Source organism: Salmo salar, chromosome ssa28 (genome assembly GCF_905237065.1).
Source record: "Salmo salar chromosome ssa28, Ssal_v3.1, whole genome shotgun sequence".
Lineage (NCBI taxonomy): Eukaryota > Metazoa > Chordata > Actinopteri > Salmoniformes > Salmonidae > Salmo > Salmo salar.
This window is the reverse complement of record NC_059469.1, coordinates 8,283,970-8,304,355: the sequence shown is the minus strand read 5'-3', so window position 1 is coordinate 8,304,355 and position 20,386 is coordinate 8,283,970. Positions and strand designations below refer to the sequence as shown.

Genomic DNA, 20,386 nt, shown 5'->3' with positions numbered 1-20,386 from the left:
GCCAACTGTAAAGTTTGGTGGAGGAGGAATAATGGTCTGGGGCTCTTTTTCATGGCTTGGGCAAGGCCCCTTAGTTCCAGTGAAGGGAAATCTTATCGCTACAGCATACAATGACATTCTAGACCATGGGTGTCAAACTTTGGCCCGCGGGGTAAATATATTTGTCTCGCGAGACAATACCAAATTACTACTAGAGCTGGCCCGCCGGTGTTATACAGCGCATTCACCGCTAATACTACGAATCCCATAATGCTCTGCTGTTGTTTTCGCGTGCCAATCAGGACAGGACCCAGAAACGCCCTCTCCTCTGTGACAGTAGTCATAGCAACATAGACGCTACAACTGTCAGCGCGCTATCCCTTCCCAAAAATGGCGAAAAGAAAGGCAGAAAACAGGAGCTTTCTGGACAAGTGGGAGGCAGAATATCTGTTTACATATGTAAAAGACAAACCTGTTTGTCTTGTTTGTGGAGTCAACGTGGCTGTAAGTAAGGAGTACAACATTAGACGACACTATGAAACGAAACACCATGACAAATACAAGGACCTGGACATGACTCAAAGGAGCCAGAAAGTAGAGGAGATGAAAAGAAGTTTGGTTTCACAACAGAATATGTTAAAAAAAAGCCACATCACAAAGTGAGGCTGCTGTAAAGGCTAGTTATATCGTGGCAGCAGAGATCGCAAAATCAGCCCGGCCCTTTAATGAGGGAGAGTTCGTGAAAAAGTGCATGATGAAAGTTTGTGACCTCTTATGCCCAGAGAAAAAGCAAGCATTTTCAAACGTGAGCCTGAGCAGGAACACAGTAGCTGATCGCACATGTGATCTTGCCACCAATCTGTATGACCAGCTGATGGAAAAGGGAAAAGATTTCGTTGCGTTCTCCCTCGCTGTGGATGAGAGCTGCGACGCATCTGATACTGCTCAGCTGTCAGTCTTCATCCGTGGAGTGGACTCAAATCTGTGTGTTACGGAGGAGCTATTGGGATTCAAATCAATGCATGGCGCAACCACAGGAAAGGAAATCTTTGAGGAGGTTTCCAAATGTGTAACTGAAATAAAGCTGCCGTGGGATAAACTCGTTGGATTAACGACAGATGGTGCGCCAGCGATGTGCGGTAAAAAGAGTGGACTGGTGGACATGGTTCGGGAGAAGATGCGGGAAGAGAACTGTGCAGGTGAGCTAACTGTTTACCACTGCATCATACATCAGGAATCACTGTGTGCCAAAGCCCTAAAGATGGAACATGTTATGACCACAGTAACACAGGTAGTTAACTTTATAAGAGCCAAAGGTCTGAATCACCGCCAGTTTAAATTTTTTCTAGAGGAGTGTGGTTCGGAATACGCAGACGTGCCGTATCACACAGAGGTGAGATGGCTAAGCAGAGGAAAAGTACTGAACAGATGTTTCGAGCTGCGTGAGGAAATATGTCAATTCCTGGAAACCAAAGGGAAGGATACAGCAGAGCGCCGGGAGCAAAAGTTTCTGTGTGAGCTGGCCTTTCTCTGTGACATCTCGAGCCATCTCGATGCGCTGAACCTGCAGCTTCAGGGGCGGGGGCGCATCATCACAGACATGTACGCTGCAGTGAGGGCCTTTAAAACTAAACTGTGCCTGTGGGAGAATCAGATGCTGCAAAGAAACCCTTGCCATTTTCCCTGCTGCCAAACCATAAAAGCGCAGATCTCTACCGCTGTGTTCCCATGCGCACAGTTTGCTGAAAAACTCAGTGTTCTCGCCGCTGAGTTTAGCCGGCGATTTGCCGACTTCGATGTCCAGAAATGTAGGTTTGAACTGCTTAGTAATCCCTTCGCAGTTGATGTGGAAAATGCACCAACCAACATCCAAATGGAGCTGATTGAACTCCAGTGCAACGACACGCTGAAGTCAAAGTATGATGCTGTGGGCGCCGCACAGTTTCCACGGTTCATCCCTGACACAATGCCTCAGCTCCGCACCCGAGCTGCTCAGATGCTCTCCATGTTCGGCAGCACTTATCTATGCGAGCAACTTTTCTCCTCGATGAAGATGACCAAAACAACTCACAGGAGACGTCTGACTGATGAACACCTTCACTCGATACTGAGGATTTCTTCAGCTCAGAGCCTGAGCCCAGACATTGATGAACTAGCATCCAAGAAGAGATGCCAGGTATCTGGCTTGGGCACATCAGATTAGATCAGTGTGCAATAATTAACGTTTTCTTTGCACTTTTTCTTGCTACAAGGCATGGGCTTGAATGGTTGATTTATTATCATTTTATTTGTAAAATTATTAGCCAGTGGAAAAAGTTTATTTTGGTATTTAAATCAGAAGGCTGCAAATAGAAAAGAGGCATACGATTTTTATTTAAATTTTATTTATTTAATAAATGAATGCCATTGTGTTTTTTTCATTTGAAATTCGATTTTGCATGTCTCCACTATTAAATTATATATTGTATGGTAATAAGCGATGCTTGTTCCATATTCAATGTTAAAGCAAAACTTGTTTGGGTCCATATTAAAAGGTTAATTTGTTCAATGTTGGCCCGCGACTTTGTTCAGGTTTTACATTTTGGCCCACTGGGTATTTGAGTTTGACACCCCTGTTCTAGACGATTTTGTACTTCCAACTTAGTGGCAGCAGTTTGGGGAAGGCCCTTTCCTGGTTCAGCATGACACTGCCCATGTACAAAGCGAGGTACATACAGAAATGTTTTGTCGAACGGTGTGGAAGAACTTGACTGGCCTGCTCCGAGCCCTGACCTCAACCCCATCGAACACCTTTGAATTGGAATGCCGACTGCGAGCCAGACCTAATCGCCAAACATTAGTACCCGACCTCACTAATGCTCTTGTGGCTGAATGGACGCAAGTCCCCGCAGTAATGGTCCAACATCTAGTGGAAAGCCTTCCCAGAAGAGTGGAGGCTGTTATAGCAGCAAGGGGGGACTCCATATTAATGCCCATGATTTTAGATTGAGATGTACGGCAAGCAGGTGTCCACATACTTTTGGTAATGTAGTGTAGATGGCTGGCTGCTACTACCTGAGCACAGATGATATGATGACTTGGAATGAGCTAGTTAGTCTTCAAATAAAGTGAAAGGTAATCCCCCGTTGAATAAAGTAATGTGAGAAAAAAAATGCTTATTAATAAGTGATAAATGTAATGGGCAGTCTGCTCTCATTGGAGTTTCATGAAATAGTCATCATACTAAAAACAAATGTGTAATTTACAGTGCATTCGGAAAGTATTCAGACCTTCTTGACTTTTTCCACATTCTGTTACGATAAGGCCTTATATTCTAAAATGGATTAAATTGTTTTTTTTCCCCCCCTCATCATTCTACGCACTATACCCCATAATGACAAAGCAAAAACACATTTTTAGACTTTTTTTGAAAATGTATAAAATGAAGTGGAATATTACATTTGCATAACTATTCAGACTTTTTACGCCGTACTTTGTTGAAGCACCTTTGGCAGCGATTAGAGCCTTGAGTCTTCTTGGGTATGACGCTACAAGCTTGGCACACCTGTATCTGGGGAGTTTCTCTAATTCTTCTCTGCAGATCCTCTCAAGCTCTCAGGTTGGATATGGGGAGCATCGCTGCACAGCTATTTTCAGGTCTCTCCAGAGATGTTTGGTTGGATTCAAGGCTGGGCTCTGGCTGGGCCACTCAAGGACATTCAGAGACTTGTCGCAAAGCCACTCCTGCTTTGTCTTGACTGTGTGTTTAGTGTCGTTGCCCTGTTGGAAAGTGAACCTTTGCCCCAGTCTGAGGTCCTGAGCGCTCTGGAGCAGGTTCATCAAGGATCTCTGTACTTTGCTCCGTTCATCTTTCCCTCGATCCTGTCTCTCAGTCCCTGCCGCTGAAAAACATCCCCACAGCATGATTCTGCCACCACCATGCTTCACCTAAGGAATGGTGCCAGGTTTCCTCCAGATGTGAATCTTGGCATTCAGGCCAAAGAGTTCAGTCTCGGTGTCATCAGACCAGAAAATCTTGTTTCTCATGGTCTGAGAGTCCTTTAGGTGCCTTTTGGCAAAGTCCAAGCAGGCTGCCATGTGCCTTTTACTGAGGAGTGGCTTCCGTCTGGCCACTGTACCATAAAGGCCTGATTTGGTGGAGTGCTGCAGAGATGGCCGTCCTTCTGGAAGGTTCTCCTCTGTGGAGATGGGAACTCTGGAGCTCTGTCAGTGACCATCGGGTTCTTGATCACCTCCCTGACCAAGGCCCTCTAGGAAGAGTTCCGAACGTCTTCCATTTAAGAATGATGGAGGCCACTGTGTTCTTGGGGACCTTCAATGCTGCAGAAATGTTTTGGTACCCTTACCCCAGATCTGTGCCTCGACACAATCCTGTCTCGGGAACTCTCCGGCCAATTCCTTCAACCTGGCTTGGTTTTTGCTCTGACATGCACTGTCAAATGTGGGACCTTTATATAGACAGGTGTGTGCCTTTCCAAATCAAGTTGTAGAAACATCTCAAGGATTATCAATAGAAACAGGATGCATGTGAGCTCAATTTTAAGTCTCATAGCAAAGGCTCTGAATACTTATGTAAGGTATTTCTGTTAGACTTTTGTATACATTTGCAGAAATGTCAACCTGTAACGCTTTAATGTAACAAAAGGGAAGAGGTCTGAATACTTTCCGAATGCACTGTACACAACCAAAATATTTTATTTAAGGAAAGTAATGTGAATAAGTGATTTTGTTGGAGCCTAATAAGTTGTTTTACCATCAATTGTTTTATGCTATGCTGTTACAGCATTGAACCCACATAATGCATTATTTTTGAGGGGGAACTGAAACTGAAAACTGTGATTTGTATTTTTTTAAATGAAACAACCTCAAAAAGCACACAGCTCAGCACTACCCTGTCTACACCCTCTACACCCTATCTCCAGCCCAGCAATCTCCTGTGTGTCACTTCTCTCTAACTGCTACACCCTAACCTTTGAACCCAGACCCTCTGGAGCCTACCAATGTTTCTATGTGTGTTCCCCCCCCCCCAACCTCTTCTCTTCCTCCTCGCATGCCAGCCTGCAGTGTCTCTCACACAACTCACCCATAATTCCTTGCTTTCTGAAATTTGCCCACTATTCCTAGCACCCTGTAATTAGCCCAAATTCCTTGCATTTTTTGGGTTCACAATCATGCTACATTTGCATATTAAGCCCTCCCTAGTAGTGTTGCTGTGTCATTGTGTTTCTATTATAGAATGGCATCACTGGTTTTTGGTTCATCTTCTCTGTTCTCTTTGGGAGATCTTTTTTTTTTTTTTTTTTACTCTCCTGCAGGAGAATAGGTTTGTGTGTGGTGGATAGATTCTTCCCCTGCATGTCTTTTATACTCCACCCTCTGGCAAATTAACATTAGTGTGTCTGTAAAACTCGCTTTCTCTTTCTACCTCAGATTCAGGTGATTGAGGATGACCGGGTCAACAAGAGCAGTGAGCCGTTCACCACTGGGGTCAAAGGTCAGGCTCCACCCCTGGTCACCACCAACTTCCAGGTGAAAGACCAGGGCAATGCCAGCCCGCGGTTCATCCGCTGTACAGCCTACAACATGCCCTGCACCGCCGACATGGCCAAACAGTCCCAAGTCCCCTTGGCCGCTGTAATCAAACCCCTGGCCATGCTGCCCCCCGACGAGGTGAGAGAGACGCGCGCACACACACACACACACCCCTTATCTCCTCTGGTCTGTTCTCCTCCTCTCAAAACACTCTCTGACCTCTTGCTCGCTCTCTCTCTTGTATGTGTTCATTTTTCGCAAGAATTTGAGGCCTCTGCCGTTTCTGGGTTTGAACTACGGTACGAGATGTTTAACAGATCCCCTCTCTGCCTCTCAGACCCCTCCGTACATTGTGGACCATGGGGACGGCGGTCCTATCCGCTGTAACCGCTGTAAGGCCTACATGTGTCCCTACATGCAGTTCATCGAGGGCGGACGCCGCTTCCAGTGTGGCTTCTGCAGCTGCGTCACAGAGGGTACGTGTGCGCGGGTGATATTGTGTGTGTCTGGCGTCAATGTTTTTTTTTTTTTTTATAACACACCTTTCTCTCTCCATAGTGCCTCCCCACTACTTCCAGCATCTGGACCACACAGGGAAGAGGGTGGACTGCTACGATCGGCCAGAGCTCTCTCAGGGCAGCTACGAGTTTGTGGCCACCGTCGACTACTGTAAGGTAGGTGTCTACTTTTAGAGAAGACTGGAGGCCCGTAGCGTTGCGCTATTTTGGACCAGGAGATTTTCATGAAGAGCCCGATTCTGTCTGTCGTCACAATGACCAGGTTTGGCACATAGTAGAGATTCTCGACCAAAGAAAAGCTGTGCCGTTATGTAACGTGCCAACTGTCTCGTCTAAATACTTCTCTCTTTCTTGCTCTCTCTCTCTCTCTCGCTCTCTCCTCCCTTTCTCTCTCTCTCTCAGAACAATAAGCTCCCCCAGCCCCCGTCGTTCATCTTCTTCATCGATGTGTCTTACAACGCCGTGAAGAGCGGCATGGTTAACATCGTCTGTCAGGAGCTCAAGACTCTACTGGACTACCTGCCCAGGTACACACACACACACACACACACACACACACACACACACACACTATTCACCCATGTAAACACACACCCACTAGCTAATTAATGACATTTGCTCTCTCCCCCCACTCACCCTCCAGGGAGAATCCAGAGGCAGACTCGGTGGTGCGTGTGGGTTTTGTGACCTACAACAAGGTGTTACACTTCTACAACGTCAAGTCCAGCCTGGCCCAGCCCCAGATGATGGTGGTCAGTGACGTCAGTGACATGTTCCTCCCTCTGCTCGACGGCTTCCTGGTCAGCGTCAACGACAGCCGGATGGTCATCGAGAGGTACGCAACACATACATCTACACCAGGCCTCCAGACTAAGGTTCCTGTCGTGGCACCAGCCCGTGATCTGATCTCACAGCACCAATGTTCTGTGGAACGGTAGGAAGTCACAATATCAGTTGCTACAGAATCACAGAGTGTCACAGAACACAATAAGATTGTGTCCCCGGTCCTTGTACCTCCGGTCTGTAGTCAATCACTATCAACAGATATGACAACAATCATAACATTCAGTTTAATGTCTAAGTGGCCACAAACCTGTACACAAATGATCGTCTCAAATAGAACACTGGAAATCATGTGTATTACGTAAAGGGAAAACATATCTAAATATGCTAAGCATTGTGTACATTACTCTTAACTGAATACTAACTTATTCCATTACCTGAATCATCTTATAAAGATCTTATAATTCAGTGTTTTATTAAGGACTGTAATCAACAACTGAGATGGTATTTTAAGAAATAAGTTGTTTCTTCGAACATCTTGTGATTCAAAATATTTTTATGCGCATCCTAATCCAGTGGTTGTCATGAATTTCGGGTTGACAGTTAGGCTACTGTTATATTTTACTGTTAAAATAGGTTCAATAGAGATTCGTTTGCCTACATCTTTATGTGCACTAATATCATTGGTTACTTTTGGGGGGGGCTAATTCACCGCCTAAGTGGAAACTCAAAACACATTTTCTAGATCGCTAACTCAAAGTATAAAACACACTGCTAGTAGGCATGTGTTAATCTAACAGCAAAATGCAATGTCCTAAAATAAAAAACTGCAGTTGTAGCCTACTACCAGAAACCTGTGCAAATGCAATGGCCGATCCCAAAGCCATATCAAATATCAGGGTTGTAAAATAGTTGCTATTTAGCGCCATAGTCAAAGTTGAGAAAGTGGTACCTACATAAAGCTCAGAACCTCCTGTCTTCAGCGATATACAGGATAGCTGTGTTTTTACTCTGCAATTGGATTTTGAAATGTTATACAATCTCTCTCCCGCGAAAGGCAGTGAGAGTGGTTCGCTCGTCACAGCGTCAGCGAAACGAGTCGGGAGGGGCAACCGCAGGGCATGAACTTTCATTAGATGAATCATCAGGATAATGCACTTTACTGTCTGACCAAATCATGGCTTAAGCCTCCCCAAAAAACAGCAAGATTGAGATGTATCACATTTTTATTTAATCACACAGCCAAGCAACAGGTCACTGTCTGGAGCCCTGCTATTCACCCATTAACATTTATATCCATCACATGTATTAAAGCAGACGTCTCATCTGTCCAGACTTCGCAACTGGTTTAAGTTGTGTGTGTGTGTGTGTGTGTGTGTGTGTCAGTTTGCTAGACCAGATTCCAGAGATGTTTGCAGACACCAGGGAGACTGAGACGGTGTTTGGACCAGTCATTCAGGCAGGACTGGAGGCACTGAAGGCTGCAGACTGTGCTGGGAAGCTGTTTGTGTTCCACTCCACTCTGCCCATCGCTGAGGCTCCTGGGAAACTGAAGAATAGAGAGGACAAGAAACTAGTGGGAACAGACAAGGAGAAGGTACACGCAAACACACTGATACACTCATACACATGTATTCTCTCTCACACACACACACACACACACACACACACACACACACTAACAAGGACAAGATAAACTGATATGGCAACTGTGTGGCAGATAGTGTTGCAATTAGACACAGAACACAAAGAACCCTAATTCTGGAGAAAGTGTTCAATCTGCTATTGGTTGGGTCATTGACTCTGTCTATGCGTCTCTCTCTCTCTCTCTCTCTCTCTCTCTCTCCCTCTCTCTCTCTCCAGTCTCTGTTCCAGCCCCAGTCTGGTTTCTATAGTAACCTCTCTAAGGAGTGTGTAGCACAGGGCTGCTGTGTAGACCTCTTCCTGTTTCCCAACCAGTACGTCGACGTGGCAACGCTTGGCGTGGTGCCCGTCTCCACCGGGGGTTCCGTCTACAAATACACCTACTTCCAGGTGAGAGACACACCTCTCTCTTGATTGATGGATGGTACCAAGAATATGCACATCCTTGCTTCAGGTCCTGAGCTACAGACCGTTAGTTGGGTCATTTTAGGTGAAAGTTGGGGGGAAAAAAGGGGTGGATCCTTAAGAGGTTTTAACAAGGCAATTGAAGATAATGTCACGCATCAGATTGTCAATTTAATCTCATCTTTAGGCTACATCTATTATAGGCCTGTGTGTGAAATTAGTTTCGATATAGTTTCCGTTTAGTTTCAGTGGACCATTGACAGATGGCAGCCAACTATCGGGGTGAAGGGCAGGCAGGGGGGTAAATGGCTATGTCCTCCTAAAACTGCTTAGAACACATCTGTGTTATTGAAATTCTAGCAACGACTGTGTTGAATCAACTTATTTAGGACAAGTCAAGCATGGAGGAGACATGACTTTGAAAATTACAGTAATTCTTAACCTCAGTGATGCTCTCTGAGCTTCTAGTGTTAATCCACAGATAAAAGGTGAAACCTGGTTAGTTTTTAGTTAGTTGTCTGTAGGGCTGTTGTGGTGACAGTGTTACCGCCACACCGGCAGTCATGACCACAGTCAAATTTCCACGTGACTGGGCCTCGCAGTGCTTGAGGCTTCATTACAGACCCGGGTTGGAGTCTCCCGTGACCGGGAGACTCACGAGGCGGCACACAACTGGCCCAGCGTCGTCCAGGTTAGGGGAGGGTTTGGCTGGCCGGGATGTCCTTGTCCCATCGCTCTCTAGCGACTCCTCGTGCCGGGCTGGCCACATGCACTGGGATTTCGGTCGCCAGGTGTACGGTGTTTCCTCCAACACGTTGGTGTGGCTGATTTTTATTTTTTTTTATTTAATTTTTATTTATTTTTTATATATTTTTTTTCTTCCTCCAGGTTTAGTGAGCAGTGTGTCAATGAGCAGTGCGGCTTGGCAGGGTCGTGTTTCAGAGGACGCATGGCTCTCGACCTTCTCCTCTGTAACTACCAATTGGATATCACAAAATTGGGGAGAAAAAGGGGTAAAATATTTTTTTTAAATTGTGATATCCCCCCAAAAATATATAATTAAAATCATGTTACCTGTAAAATCACGGTCATCTCCTCTTATGCACTCTGGATGTGTTGGTAGTACCCATCTTGATAACGACCAGCTAATGGACTGGTACTCAGGGCTCTATTGTCCCTCTAACCACTCTGACATCAATGCAAATGCTATTGAAAATCACATCGAACAATTATCAAAACAGTATCATGATTTTAAAATGCAGTTAGGCAAAAAAAAATTTTTTTGACCTGACTGTGATTATCAAATTGAAGAAAATAGTTCAACAACAGGTTGAAACTGAGCGAGCAACATGGTCGTTGTGGATGTTTCAAGGTCAAACGCAACTAAATGGACAACGCTTTCTAAGGTGACGATTAATTCAAAGCATTCAAGACGTTGCATTTAGAACCGTATGCATATCAGAGCTTTAGGCCTATATGAGCCCAAGCCCACATGCTTTTTGTCTTCATTAAAATAATGATCGTGCCGTTATGCAATACAGTGCGTTCGGAAAGTATTCAGACCCCTTTTCCCACATTTTGTTACGTTACAGCCTTATTCTTAAATGGATTAAAAAATAAAATAATAATTCTCATCAATCTACACACAATACCCCATAATGACAAAGCAAAAAAAAACGTTTTTTAGATCTTTTTACCAAGTTATAAAAAAGAATATACCTTATTTACGTACGTTTTCAGACCCTTTGCTATGAGACTTGAAATTGAGCTCAGGTGCATCCTGTTTCCATTGATCATCCTTGATGTTTTTAAATTGTTCCAATCAAGTTTTAGAAAGTATTTAGTCCATTTTAGAGTAAGGCTGTAAAAAGTGGTCTGAATACTTTCTGAATGCAATGTATATGTCCATTGCCTAATGGCCTACTGTATATTACACATGGTGGAAAAACATGTAAAACAAATTGGTCTAGCCTATACTCAAATTAAACAAATTCTAGAAATCTGACTATTATTATGCATACTGGATGGACTGGTTACCTCATGCTACACTCCAAACTTTCTATCCATGAGTCTGGGAGAGAACGTAGGCCTAGGCGATGCTGTTGGGTCATTGATTGTGCAGGGCGGCTTACAGAGTTAGCCTACAATAATTCGATTTTGAATAGCCTAGTAATAGGGCATTTTTATGTTTTCATAATTAATAGGCGGACTAACTTCAGCTATACAGAATCTCACCTCCGTTCGTTTCCATCTCCTCTTTCCTTCATTCCTTTCTTGAGCGTGCAGAGAGAGGGCCTGTCAGCAGTTTATTTATGTTTCGTTGTGAAAACCTGTTACTATTGATGCTTCTGAACAAATTTCAGTTGCTTTCCCAAATTTTAAGCACTGGATGTCTTCAAGAACATGGTTGGAGAGCCCTTGCCATACATATGCCATACATATTTTGTGCGGTATATCACCTGTCACGCAGCGAGAGGCTGCAGGCTCCTCAGTGGTCGATGCGTGAACTGAAATACGTTTTCTTATAAGCCCAGACATTTCTATATGCAATCCTGTGTGAAAGCAGAGTTTTGGTGGTTGCTACTAAAAGAGGATCCCAGCTGCTACTCTATTTATTTCTCAGCTGCTCCGCTATAAAACCAGAGTACCCAACTGTGTGAAAGCAGCCTCCATTTGCTATTCCAGTGCATACAGATGACATGTATTTTTTCCCCTGCCCCGTTCCTGCCCATTTTGATCATTTGGCTTTTCTAAATTGAAACAAATGTTACATATTAGTAAAGACAAGATTACGTTTGAGAATAGTCTGTTGGGTGAAAAATATGATCACTTGAGAGAACAGCGTTTGCGGTCCGAGTCAAGGAACCGAGCGCAAGCTTATTTGTCAATAGCCTATTGTTGCAGCATGCAGCCCATACAGTATTTATGTTTTGGTTTCTAAGACATTCTAAGGTTTGTAGAGGTCGACCGATTATGATTTTTCAGCGCCGATACCGATTATTGGAGGACCGAAAAAAGCCGATACCGTTTTTTATTTATATATATATTTGTAATAAATGACAATTACAACAATACTGAATGAACACTTATTTTAACTTACATAAATAAAATCTATTTAGTCTCATAAATAATGAAACATGCTCATTATTAATGCAAATAATGCAAAAACAGTGTTGGAGGAGAAAGTGAAAGTGCAATGTGCCATGTAAAAAGGCTAACGTTTAAGTTCCTTGCTCTGAACATATGAAAGCTGGTGGTTCAATATTACCAGTTCTTCAATATAAGAAGTTTTAGGTTGTAGTTATTATAGGAATTATGACGCGTCGACTATTTCTCTCTCTACCATTTATATTTTATATACCTTTGACTATTGGATGTTCTAATAGGCAATTTAGTATTGCCAGCCTAATTTCAGGAGTTGATAGGCTTGAAGTCATAAACAGCACTGTGAAGCAAGCATTGCTAAGAGCTGCTGGCAAACGCATTAATGCTTGAATGAATGCTTACGAGCCTGCTGCCGCCTACCACCGCTCAGTCAGACTGCTCTATCAAGTATCAAATCATAGACTTAATTATAATATAATAAACACAGAAATACGAGCCTTTGATCATTAATATGGCCAAATCCGGAAACTATCATTTCGAAAACAAAACGTTTATTCTTTCAGTGAAATACGAATCTGTTACGTATTTTATCGAGCGGGTGGCAATGCTCAAAATATTGTCAAAATATTGCTGTTACATTGAAGGTCGTGCAATGTTATGTCATAATTATGTAAAATTCTGGCAAATTAGTTCAGTTTGCAACTAGCCAGGTGGCCCAAACTGTTCCATATACCCTGACTCTGCTTGCACTGAACGCAAGAGAAGTGACACAATTTCCTTAGTTAATATTGTCTGCTAACATGAATTTTTTTAAACTAAATATGCAGGTTTAAAAAAATATTTACTTCTGTGTATTGATTTTAAGAAAGGCGTTGATGTTTATGATTAGGTACGATTGTGCTTTTTCCGCGAATGCACTTTTTGTTAATTCATCACCCGTTTGGCGAAGTTGAAGTAGGCTGTGACTCAATGATAAATTAACAGGCACCACATTGATTATATGCAACGCAGGACAAGCTAGTTAACCTAGTAATATCATCAACCATGTGTAGTTAACTAGTGATTATGTGAAGATTGATTGTTTTTTATAAGATAAGTTTAATGCTAGCAGGCAACTTACCTTGGCTCCTTGCAGCCACAAGGTCCTTTTGATGCTGCACTCGCGTAACAGGTGCTCAGTCTGCCACGCAATTTCCTCGTGGATTGCAATGTAATCGGCCATAATCGGTGTCCAAAAAGGCAGATTTACCGATTTGTTATGAACTTGAAATCGGTTTCCTCTAGTTTGTATCATTAACAACTCAATCTAGCATATAGTACCTGTTTCAAATGATCACTTTTATGGTCAACATAGGCACTTCATATGTGCACTCGCTCCGGAATAGGGAAAAATATCATCATGTTTCTTTTAGACGTGCCTAAAATACATGGATTTATTGTGATGGACTTTTATGTAGATTTCCAAAGGCGTGCCTCAGCGGCTTGTGTGCATGGAGGCCTGGAGATTCTAAATATGTTAATTAATGGTCAATTACCATGAGATCGGCGGTCATTTTCGAGACAATAACCGGCTGACAAAATTTTGTGACCGCCGCAGCCCTAGGTTATCTATGATTGAATCACTCCTTGTTCATCTTTCAAATACCCACGTGGGTTTGTATGCTCCTGAAAACCAATGATTAGATGGGAGAGGTGGGACTTGCAGTGCGTCAAGCGTCTCAAATGGAACCAAGTTCTATTTTACCACAAGGCTACGTTGTTGATGCGCACGAGCGGTGTGGATGAAATGATTGAATAACATTTGAATACATTTTATTTTACAACTCTCGTGCACGCAACGCGGCGGGGCTCGTTTGGGTGTAACCACGTCCACCCTTCACCTGTTACCTGCCTTCACTCACTGTTTGTGTGGTTTGTCAGGCCGAGATGGACCGTGAGCGGTTCCTGAATGATCTGCGGCGAGACGTTCAGAAGCCGATGGGCTTCGATGCTGTCATGAGGGTCCGAACCAGCACAGGTAAGTGTCTTGCTCTCTCTCTCACTTGCTCTCTCTCGCTCACACTGTCTCACACACTCACAATTTTTCTAATATATTTTTTTTCGGAGGGGGGGGCTAGATCAGCTGTAACCTAACAACTGTGGAAAAAGTTAAGGGGTCTGAATACTTTCTGAAGGCACTGTGTGTGTGTGTGTGTGTGTGTGTGTGTGTGTGTGTACACACACTTTGTTTTCCTTTATGTTCCCCTAACCCAACAACCCTTCTCCCTAATTGCAATAAACTAGGCTTCAACTTCCAGTTTATCCATACTATATATGTTTTACGGACACAATGTAATAGTTATCTTTTTTTTATCCTTCAACTACCCTCAACCCCTCCCATCGCTGAAGAACATCTCGTTTTCATTTCAATTTTTTGCAATATATTTTTTACTGTGCTGTTTCATAAAAGTTCTGAACCTATATGCATTTTACGGACCCAGTACAATTTACATTTATTTATCTTGTTTTTAGTCCCACCCTTCAGCTCCACTCAACTCCTCCCATATATTTCTGAACACCATCCAGTTTTGATTTCTATTTGCCAAATATTTTTAAACTGTGATGTTTCACAAAAGAAATTTAAAGTAACATTTTTGCGAGAAGTATAAAGCCTTCCCTGTAGCTCAGTTGGTAGAGCATGGTGTTTGCAACACCAGGGTTGTGGGTTTGATTCCCACGGGGGGCCAGCACAGAAAAAAATAAAATAAATAAATGTATGAAATTGTATGAAATGTATGCATTCACTACTGTAAGTCGCTCTGGATAAGAGCGTCTGCTAAATGACTAAAATGTAAAAATGTAATAATTGATCGATTGACTATGACTTTTCAAATCACCCAGCAGTGCTATTTACAGAGTTAGCTCCATATAAATGTTGCAATTCTTCAGCCATTCTTGAACCTGCGACCAAAAAGAAGCTACATATGGACAGTACCAAAACAAATGATTTAAGGGTTCTCTTCGCAGCAAGATCTGCAGAGCTGGGCAGATTGTATTCCCCATATCTATAACATTCTGTTGGTTGCAAGAATTCTGTATAAGTTAATTTTAAAAATTCTGTTTTTTGAATCTGGTGTTTTGTGTATCAGCTCATAAACCATGTGCCATGGAATTGGTACGTCAAATCTCTTCCCAACTATTTTGCGATCTATATGGCACAGCTGTCCAATTTTGAATTTTTTTTGTCCTTAAATGAAACTGGTATACTTTATTTATTTTTTAACAATTTTGGTCTTTAATGCAGAGCCGACATAAGTTCCTAACTTTTTCCACCTTCCATTTTTGCGGTAATGCTGCAATTAGTTGGTAGTAATTTTGGATGGAGCAGACATTTCTATTTATTTGTGTTAGCTGCATGTGATAACTCCACTAGTCCTATTTATGATATCATTTACAAAGATTATACCTTTTTGTAAAAAAAGTTTTATTATCAATTAGTATGTTTTGAGTTTAACCATAATATATGTATTATTTGATGGACTAAACTGAAAATAGCTATATTGGAGATTATTTCATTTTCAAATAACTGAATGTGAGAGGTTGTAATCTGAATAAAGGGGGGGGGGGGGGGAAAGGGCCATTCTTGAACAAGGGGTTAGACATTCTTACAAATCTGCTAGAGAACCAGTTGGGTGTAAGTATACCTTCCGTATGACTGACACCTTTTAGTGAGAGGTCTAATGCTTTAATATTTAATAACTTCTGCCCTCTGAATTCATATTCATTATATTAATAGGCCAGTTTTTATTTTATCTAGCTTGCCGTCCCAAATAAAATATAGTTGTCTGTCCTGTCTGTCTTGTCTGTCTGTCTCATAATTTGGTTAGAAACAGTATCTAGATCTGCTGTGGAGGGATCCAAATTGTGGATTAAAAAGAGAACATGAATCATCAGCGTACATTGACACCTTTTATTTTTAATAGCTAACATTTCGCTGGCTATAATAAATGAATATGCTGATTAGTGGAAAACCTTGCACTACTCTTCTTGACAGTTGAATACTTTCTGAGAAGTAGCCATTATTTACTATTTTACACCTAGGGTAACTATACATAACTTTAACCCATTTGTATGAGATTCTCCAAAACTTAAATATACCAGGCATTTATATATAAATTCCAGTTGTAGTTTATCAAAAGCCTTTTCAAAGTCTCCTATGAACACCAGGCCTGGTTTCCCAGATTTTTCATAATGTCCTATTGTTTCCAGTACTTGTCTTATATTATCTCCAATGTATCGTCCATGTAAAAAAACCTGGCTGATTAGAATAAATAATATCCCACAATACCCTTTTTTAATTATATGCGTTTTGGCAGAATTTTTTGCATCACAACTAGGGCATCACAATATATCCAGTATTTATTACAGACGGGTCTAAAGAAGCATGATATGAAGAAAATGTAGTCTATTTCAGAAGAACAGAATAGCATACTCTGAATTGTTAGGCACTGATCTGGCTATGTCATATGGCTGTGGACTACACTAGTTCATTTAGCAGACAATATTTGGTTAGAATTCTGTGGCTTTCTTTTATAGTAGGAAGAATACAATTGAACAAAGCTGAGTAACATAGAAAGGATATTTTCTCCAAACGATTTGGAGTGCGCACAAGCGGCTATTCTTTGAGCGTTAACAAATAAATAGTTATTCGTATATGCTTAATTTAGTTAATGTAACTTTAGTTGTTCTCCAAACAACTAAATGAGCTCTGCTTTGTTTTTTGCGCCCATCAGTCACTCGTTCACAATTTGACAAGCACTTGATAATGCCTAGAATTTCACGGCGGCATCCCCTTTGTGTGGCTGCAATGCACCCTAAAAAAATCCCTACCTTTTGCGTTGTGCCCTTCTCAATGCGCTCCGAATCACCTCTCACTCATATGGCTCTCCATCACGTGATCGGGTCTTTCTCACAGGCTAGAAGTGAAGACCCACACGTCGGGGACGCAACTGCACGCTTCCTTATCCAATTCCGAGGTGCATATTGAAGATATTGGAATAACTGTCAACATTTTCTTTTCGTTAGACAACTTGATGAGTAGGCCTAACGAACAGCATGTCAATCTACTTTCCCCCATAGTAGAAAAGTCGACGCTCTATGCGAGAAATAAATATTCCAAACATAGTCTGGAACCGTTGTGGGTTGCAATAGAGCCCAAATGAATACAACCACTAGAATCAACTTTTTTTATGCAATGTGGCTGATGCAACAGATCAGACCGTTTAGCTTAAAATGTTGATAAACTATTAGGCTATTTCTTCACATTATAAGCGCAGCAATGCACACATGGTAGTAGGCTATAACCCATTATCTAAAGTGACCGCAAATGCAATTATCCATGTGACGCTTTTATTATAAAGGGGGGAAAAATACATGTCATCTTTGCACTTAAATAGCGAATGGCGGAAGCTTTTCCCATGGTTCATTTTCATGCCAGCCAGGTAGGCTGTACTCCTGTTGTAAAAGAAGCAATGTGCTTATTATACGGAAAGTTGAGAAATAAATATAGTAGGCCTGATGGGATCCTCACTCTGTTTTCTCTCGCAATTGCATAGCCTATATAAATGTTGCGCAACATGAGCTCTTGGGCTCCCAGTAAGTGTTTGATTAGATTTTGCATTGATGTCAGTGACTAGAGGGACAATAGAGCCCTAGCTTGTTTTGGTAGGCTACTAATGACCAGCAGCAGCATCAGAGCTTGGAGAAGCCTAATTATCGTGACTAAACGGTCACGTGGAATTTGACTGCCTTCATGACTCGTGACCGCCGGTGTGGCGGTAGTACGGTCACCGCAACAGCCTTAGTCACAACACTGAAGTGTAAGGGGCCTCCAAGTCTTTATATTTACCACTTGGTTCCTGTTTCAGTAATAATGAAATCAGACCTTGTTGAGTATCTGATCATCTACTATTTTTATAGGAGTGGTTAAAACATGCTTACAACGGTCCTCTGAGTACATCAACAAAGGATTGGTGTACCTCCACTGGTATGCCATCCAGCCCCAGACTTAAAAGGCTTTAATTGCATCAAGAAGTTCCTCCTCTATAATTTGGCTTTCACATGAGTCTTTCTGTACATTTTTACATTATTAATAGAAGAAACAAAATCGATACAGGTAACTTTGTTTAGTGGAGATGGAGGAGACTGAAAAGAAAATGTATGCTTAAAGTACTTTGCTTCCTCTTTCAAAATATTGTTTGGTGAATTTCATGGTGGCATTTCTATGATGAAGATAACTTTATTCTATGTCTCTCTGGAACAATTTGTATTGCCGTCTGTCTGTCTGTACACACTCACTCTTCACCTAGTGGTGTTATTCACTGCCGTCATAACATCCTCTCCTCCAGGTATCAGAGCGACAGATTTCTTCGGCTCGTTCTTTATGAGCAATACGACCGACGTGGAGCTGGCAGGACTGGACTGTGACAAGACTGTTACCGTGGAATTCCGCCACGACGACAAGCTCAGCGAGGACACCGGGGCGCTCATGCAGTGCGCGGTGTTGTACACCAGCTGTAGTGGTCAGCGGCGTCTGCGGGTCCACAACATGGCGGTCAACTGCTGCTCCCAGCTCGCCGACCTCTACCGGAACTGCGAGACGGACACAATCATCAACTTCTTCTCCAAGTATGGTCAGTATCACACGCTCACTATCCGTCTCCCCCTATCCGTCTCCCCCTATCCGTCTCCTCCTATCCGTCTCCCCCTATACGTCTCCCCCTATACCTCCGTCTATACAGCCGTGAAATTGGCTAGTATGTTTCGAGATTACGTTATCAAGAGAAAGAATGTATAAAGATCAGCAGGGGTCCAATCACCGAACACCTACATCTACTTTAGATGTGAGATACTGTAGATGTGATTGATACCAGTAGGATTCAAACCAACTTAAGGGCTTTTCTTTATGTCCGGAAATGGAAACCAACGGTCCTTTTTTCTCTGTGTCTGTGTGTAGCGTACCGCAGCATATTGAACACCCCCACCAAGACAGTGAGAGACACCATGGTGAACCAGTGTGCCCAGATTCTGGCCTGCTACCGCAAGAACTGTGCCAGTCCCTCGTCTGCCGGCCAGGTCAGTCACTCACACATACACCCCCTATTGGACAAGTCAGTGACACGCACCCCATACACACCACCCCCCCGGACACCATTCACAAACACTGTACACATACATACACAAACACTATACATTCACCCCATTACCACCCACACACTGCACCTCCTATGCCAGTCAGATCGGTCAGTCTCTCACACAAATCAACCCCCCCCCACACCCCAAAAACTTACACACTCAATCCCTTCCCCTCTCTCCTTTTGTAGCTGATCCTACCAGAGTGTATGAAGCTGCTGCCGGTCTATCTGAACTGTGTGTTGAAGAGCGACGTGCTGCAGCCGGGAGCTGACGTCTCATTGGATGACAGAGCCTACCTGAGACAGCTGCTCAGCTGTATGGACGTATCAGAGAGCCACATCTTCTTCTATCCCCGCCTACTGCCCCTGGTGAGAGACCCTGCTCTCCAACTCGCTCTCTTTCTGTCTCTCGAATTCACTTCAATCAGCCTCATTTGGCATGACAAGGCACCATCTTACTTTGCTGAAGCAAACATGTAAGAACATATTACGTCAATGTGAAATCAGTTTGTTAAATCGTGTGTTAATCGAGTACCTTTCCATCTCAGGTGAAGTTGGATGGAGGGTCGTTGCCAATGGCAGTGCGTAACTCAGAGGAGCGCCTGTCCAAGGGCGGAGTCTACCTCCTGGAGACAGGGCTCCACCTCTTCCTGTGGGTGGGAGCCAATGCTCAGCAGGAGCTGCTTAGCAACATCTTTGGAACGCCCACCTTCAGCCAGATAGACCCCAACATGGTGAGACACACACACAGACTTCAACTTCTTACAAATCATTGTCTTGATTTTAAGTGTGTGGGTGTGTTGCTATCTCCTAAATGTGTGTGTTGTGTTCCAGACGCGTCTGCCGGAGCTGGACAACCCGTTCTCCCAGAGACTCCGAGAGATCATCGACTCCTTCAGATCACAACGGTCACGATACATGAAGGTCAGACTCCACTACCTCTCTTTGTCTCTGTCTCTCTTCTCTTTCTTCCCTCTGTATCTTTCCGTCTCTATTTCTGCCTTGTCAGGATTCAATACTGCGACCAAAACAGTCACGTTGCAACCGTTTGACTTGGCAGTGCAACACACATTTTTAATTGGCATGCATTACACCTTTTGTGAGACTAACTACCACATGGACACACTTCATACGTGTGTTTGTTTGGATAAAGCTGTCTATTTAATGCATGACAACTGAAATCTCTTAACTAATTTCTACCAGCATGTCATCTGTACAACTAGAGGCAAAAAAAACTCTAGATCACCT

At 42.9% G+C, this 20,386-nt stretch overlaps 1 protein-coding gene across 4 annotated transcripts in view; it reads left to right on the top strand.

Moving 5' to 3' along the window:
• The window catches only part of LOC106589412 (protein transport protein Sec24C), a 36,794-nt gene that overhangs the window by 11,987 nt on the left and 4,421 nt on the right, over nucleotides 1–20,386 (top strand). For all 4 annotated transcript variants that reach the window (XM_014179377.2, XM_014179376.2, XM_014179375.2 and 1 more), the window contains 13 exons: nucleotides 5,410–5,649; nucleotides 5,849–5,987; nucleotides 6,070–6,185; nucleotides 6,432–6,556; nucleotides 6,673–6,864; nucleotides 8,199–8,409; nucleotides 8,676–8,846; nucleotides 13,887–13,983; nucleotides 18,353–18,637; nucleotides 18,961–19,079; nucleotides 19,328–19,507; nucleotides 19,687–19,872; nucleotides 19,973–20,062. In XM_014179377.2, the coding sequence (XP_014034852.2) occupies nucleotides 5,410–5,649; nucleotides 5,849–5,987; nucleotides 6,070–6,185; nucleotides 6,432–6,556; nucleotides 6,673–6,864; nucleotides 8,199–8,409; nucleotides 8,676–8,846; nucleotides 13,887–13,983; nucleotides 18,353–18,637; nucleotides 18,961–19,079; nucleotides 19,328–19,507; nucleotides 19,687–19,872; nucleotides 19,973–20,062 (2,151 nt within the window). The remainder of the gene's footprint in view (nucleotides 1–5,409; nucleotides 5,650–5,848; nucleotides 5,988–6,069; nucleotides 6,186–6,431; nucleotides 6,557–6,672; nucleotides 6,865–8,198; nucleotides 8,410–8,675; nucleotides 8,847–13,886; nucleotides 13,984–18,352; nucleotides 18,638–18,960; nucleotides 19,080–19,327; nucleotides 19,508–19,686; nucleotides 19,873–19,972; nucleotides 20,063–20,386) is intronic.